The 5,166-nt window shown below is 35.9% G+C and overlaps 1 protein-coding gene across 1 annotated transcript in view; it reads right to left on the reverse strand.

The window, feature by feature from the left end:
- Nucleotides 1-952: 952 nt before the first annotated feature.
- The window catches only part of NLN (neurolysin), a 36,090-nt gene continuing 31,876 nt past the window's right edge, over nt 953-5,166 (reverse strand). Inside the window, exon 13 of the mRNA XM_008643540.2 lies at nt 953-1,736. Within this exon, the coding sequence (XP_008641762.2) occupies nt 1,602-1,736 (135 nt within the window). The 3' untranslated portion in view covers nt 953-1,601. The remainder of the gene's footprint in view (nt 1,737-5,166) is intronic.

Here is a 5,166-nt window from a genome sequence, read left to right on the forward strand (position 1 = left end):
TCATGATGCAGCAGAACTGTGGCCTAAAATTGTGACTGACTATAAGAGTCAGATTTGACTTAATTGTGTGGTCTGGCAGACTGCAGAGTTTATCTGTTTTGGCTACAAATAGTTATGAATCCTCACATCTAACTGGTGCAGTTCAAAGATAAGTCCGTTCAAATTTTCCATTTCAGAAACTAATTAAGCTCATTTTTAACTCCCTAGTTTCAATGCTCTACAAGAAAAAAAAGGAAAAAAATAAAACTTCTCACTTTGAGAAATACTCACAAATTGTGAGAATACTCCCAATTGTCAGATTTCTTCCCCTAAAACAAATTGACAGATTTGACCCAAAGTGAATGACATCAGTTCTCTTTCGCTGAAAAAAGTCTTTTGAGTTGACCAGGCACATTTTCTTATCTCACTGTTGAACAAAAAAATATAAACCCCTACCACGTTTACAACTGTGGTTCAAATGTCTAAAATGTATTGGCTAGTAAAAAAATTAAAAAGTTGTTCATATACATGCTGTAATAGTAAAACCACAGTAAGATATGATACCTAAGACAAGAAAAGTGCACTTGGATTAGCAGCTTTATTTGGATGGTGTAGAGTTGGCTTGTAGGACTAATTTTTCCTGATCTTGCAGAAAAACTGCAGAATAATTCCTCGATTACTTTCACACTCCCACAGCTGAAATCATTAAGTCTATTGCACTTATTTGTACCATCTCTCCATGCCACACTGGAAAGGAACAGGAAAACTTTTAATTGACTTTTATCATTCCCACCAGGGATATCTTATTTCCTTCCTTCCTTCCCTATTTGTACCTCAAAATACTTAACACCAACTGAAGCCACTATTATTGCTCAAGTACAGTATTTCAATGCCAGGGTAGATGTAATTTGGAAAACAAAGAACTGATTTGTGATCATCAACAGAAAGAGTGGTGGAATAACTGAAAAAGTCATAGGTTTTGGCTGATTTTTAGTTATACTTTAAAGGTATATAAATGGTACAAAAATTTAACATGCATCAGAATTAAGTTTTAAAGTATCACACAAACATCTCTGCTGTAAAGGTATCTGGGGCAGGTTCTCAGTCTTGAAATTTGTCAGGTAGTGGACTGAACTCAGACAATGACATAATCAAACACACTTCCTGTTCATCAGAGACCCTGGTGAGCCGTCAATACAATAGAGAATAGAGAATAGAGAATAAGAATTAATCTGTTTCCTTTATTGCTGGCAGTGTTCTTTTTATCCCCTTCAGTTTTAAAATTCATTCACAAGACATAATTCAAGTGCATCTCTAAAAAGAGAAACATGGCATTAACTCCTCATACTGATTAGTATTAATTAGTATTATTTCATAACAATTAAAAAAAATTACCATCCAAATTCCTCAGCTTCTGCACATCTCAGAATTATTTCCCTGATATTTTGAATTTTGTAGTCCTACGAAATCTTTTTGTAAAAGTCACATTTTTATTTATACAATTTAAAAAATCATCAAAAAATGACCCAGTTTCCCTAGAGTGATACATAGTTAAAATGTGAAATACACTGACATTTCCAGCTCGTTCCATGCTTATATGCCATTACAAAGGAATCATAACTTTATGGAACACATAATCCCTTACTCAACAGGAAAGCTCTCTGGCTTGGTTTACGCTCCAAGAAATTTTGTAGCATATCCATTCCATCCAAAGATCCTCCAGGTTTCAAAATGAGGTTTCTGTATTTCATCCCAGCCTGATAGAAGGTAAAGCAGAATGTTAGTACTTCTTATCTTGCCAACTGCCTCTTTTTCTGTATTTGTTGCATATTGAAAAATATACTCATGATAAAACAACGTTTCTCCTTCCAGATTTTCCTAATACCAAATTATGATATACCAGGATATATGACAAGTATAATTTAGATCTGCTGGAAGAACTCAGAAGAGCAGAAATTCGACCAATTGTAAAGAAATTATTTTTCTTGTGGTTTTACACTGGTTTTCAAGGTACAATCACAACTTGTCTATAAAGTATAACAAGCACACAACCTCCTCAAAATCCTCAGTGAAGGACTGCCCTTGCGTCTGACAGGCAGGAAGAGGGAACCCAACATCCTTTCTCTAACTGATGATTTCTCTTTCTTTAATCTCTGTTTAGATAACAGACATGATACGTCAGAGATAAGACAGGTATAGCATTGTGGAATGGCATGGCACATACACCTATATAATATACATAGTTGTATGTATCATACATACAAACACATCTAACTCACCTACTAAAGTATCTTAAAGAAGATGAGACTTAACTCAGGTTTTAATTTCAGGAAGAAACATTATTGCTCCAGAAAGAATGGATTTCTTTTAAAAAATGAATGAAGTTTCTGAGAAAACAAGTAATGAGGAGTTTCTTAAAAAGAAGTTGTATTTTAAGGAACATATATATATGAAAAACTCTGGGATTCTGAGACATGACTACAAATGAGAAAATGTTATTTTGCATGTAGATGTCCCAAATGCTTCTGATATTGAAGACAATGTTCTTCCTTTTAGTCAGTGTATATACACATACACACTTCCCCCACAACTCAACAGGACCACATTGCTTCCTCATGACTGTACTGTAAAAACAAGGAAAGGTGTTTTTAAGTGATGGACTTCCATGACTTAATTGAACTACCATTTCCATTGTCTGAATTACAGCTGGAAAAATCTAAAATAAAATAAAAATAAATAATAATTTTTTTTAAAATCACTGAAGCACTGATCACACTTCACTATTTTTGTTAGTTTCCTGAGCATCATCAGCAAATTAATATATTGTTCCTTCTAGCTTAAAAGTATTATTTGAGTAGATTTGAGTCTTTGCTGTTGTCCTTTCAGAGTCAGAATACTGCTCAGTTCTAGGGAGACCTGATCTTATTTCAGATAAAGTGCAAGAATTGAGGAGTGTCTGTCTACCAATTAAGTTAGAGTTAATTGTTTGTTGAAGAATTTTATAGATCCAGTCTCTGAAATTAGGCTGTATAATAGTTGCTCAAAACAGAAGGAGAGCTTTTATTCAAACAGGAAAAAGTAAGCCAAATTTCTATAAGCCCTAGTCATAATACCTTAACCATTTCCCTTTTCTGCTGTTCTGAAGACTAGTCTAAGTCTAGATATAATGAAGTACGAGTAACTACAAAAACATACTGCTATCTAGTATTCATTTATAAAAAATGGTTTGTCCCATCCTGTGGGATGCTATCACAATTATTTGGGTTAAAAGAGAACTAATTTGAAAAGATAGCATTGAAGAGGGAGGGGAAAAAATCTCCACAGCTACCCCTGAAATTATATCAGCATTCACACAAAGTGTTTGTGTGCACATACGCCAGAGAGTAAGTGACACGCATAAATAATCACTTTTCTTCTTCATTTTTTGGCCTGGATAACAGGCCTCACAATAAAAGAGGCATTAGTTGTCTTCCAGCTGTTCCACAAAAATATTCACTTTTACCATAATTAATTTCTTTTCAAAGCCTCCCATACACAGGCAAAGAAAACAAAAATTCTCACAAAAAATTAGAATACAAGGCATCCCTCAGGAGAAGTAAAGGTAACAGACCAATTCTGCCAAACTATAGCTTAGGGCTTTGACCATACAGTCACTCAAAATAGAGTTTTGAGAAAAAAGAGTAAAACTGACAGAACAAAAGTGTGATAGCACTGGAGGGATGCGGGCATGTCAGAACAAAAACCTGACACGAAGTTCCCCAGTTTTGGCACCAGCATCATTAAACATCTTCCCCAAAGTTATAAAAGACAGCATGTCTCACCCCTCCTGAAATACCATTTTTAAGATCCGTGAACAACATTTCATTAAAAGTTATTTTATTTACTCATTTAACTTGACACTTCTTCTCTACTGCTCTTATTTATGAGTGATGAGATTCCCAGTGAAAAAGCAGGTATGCTTATTCTCATATGTACCTGTAATGAATCCCTATCCCTTCACAATTAATCTTTACCTCCAAACCCTATGTCACTTCTTCTCTCAAACGGTGAAGTTGGCTGCTTTCTCCATAAAACCCCTTTTGGGTGTTGTTGGCCTAACCACTGCCTTAGTTTCACAGTCCTACCACATGTATTCTTTGGACTCCTCTCTTTGTCCAGAGAGGTGTTTACTATCTCCATCCTCTAGAGGGATGGACAGTTCTAGAAGTTCTGGTTGCTGTAGTAAGTACAGGGAGGAAAGAAGGCAAATTCCAGGTGAGGAAAAGGACAGTCATGCATTTTCTACTCTCTCCTTTATTTCTCTCTTATACTTCTATCTAAAGGAAGAACTACTGCTGGCAGCTGAATCAAGAACAGAGTTAAGAGGATCAGGAAAACCAAAAGGTCTTTCCTATGATAGAACTCATCTATCTCATCTGCAGCACCTCAACTAATACTATAATCCTATAATCTCTGAGAAACGTTGCCAGAATTGGCAGGACTACTAACCACATTACTATTTAACCTTTTTTTCTGCTGGAGGCAGAAGAGGCTGGAGAATTACTCTAGGGAAAAAAGACCCAGTAAATCTAGAACCTCTTAATCATTTGGACTTCAAAAGGGACTTGGGATTTAAACTGAAGATGAAACAATTTTCACATTATTCTATGCTGTGACAGAAAGCTCAAAATAAATCCAATTTTCTAAATAGTAACTACATAAAAGGACCACAGAGTTGACATACCTAAAATGTAATGGAAATGTAAAAGAAACAGATCACTACTATCATACAGGTTTCACAGCATAATGAATATGCATCTGCTTTTGCAACGGAGGAATGTTTTGTCAGTCTAAAATTACAGCAGAAGGCATTAGACAAGGCAACACAGTATCTTAAAAGTACTACAGTATTAAATATATGATGATTTAATAACTGTATGTTGGGGTTTTAGTTATCCTCCAGCTTTCTTTTTCTCTTAAAGGAATTTTCCCCATACATGTTGCCAGGAGGATGAATTACTAGGTGCTTAGGAAAAACAAAAGACCTGGCCACAGCGGTGGGGTGCATCTGACTACTCTTTTTCACTTGGGTTTGTGGGCAGTCAGTTCCCAGAGTTTGGACAGAGAGAGAGGCTGCTTCTTCGGCTGCCTTCCTCCTACCGGAGAGACCCCGGAATTCCCAAGTCCGTTTTTCCCTGCCCCCCTGGG

Source organism: Corvus brachyrhynchos, unplaced genomic scaffold (genome assembly GCF_000691975.1).
Source record: "Corvus brachyrhynchos isolate BGI_N302 unplaced genomic scaffold, ASM69197v1 scaffold131, whole genome shotgun sequence".
Lineage (NCBI taxonomy): Eukaryota > Metazoa > Chordata > Aves > Passeriformes > Corvidae > Corvus > Corvus brachyrhynchos.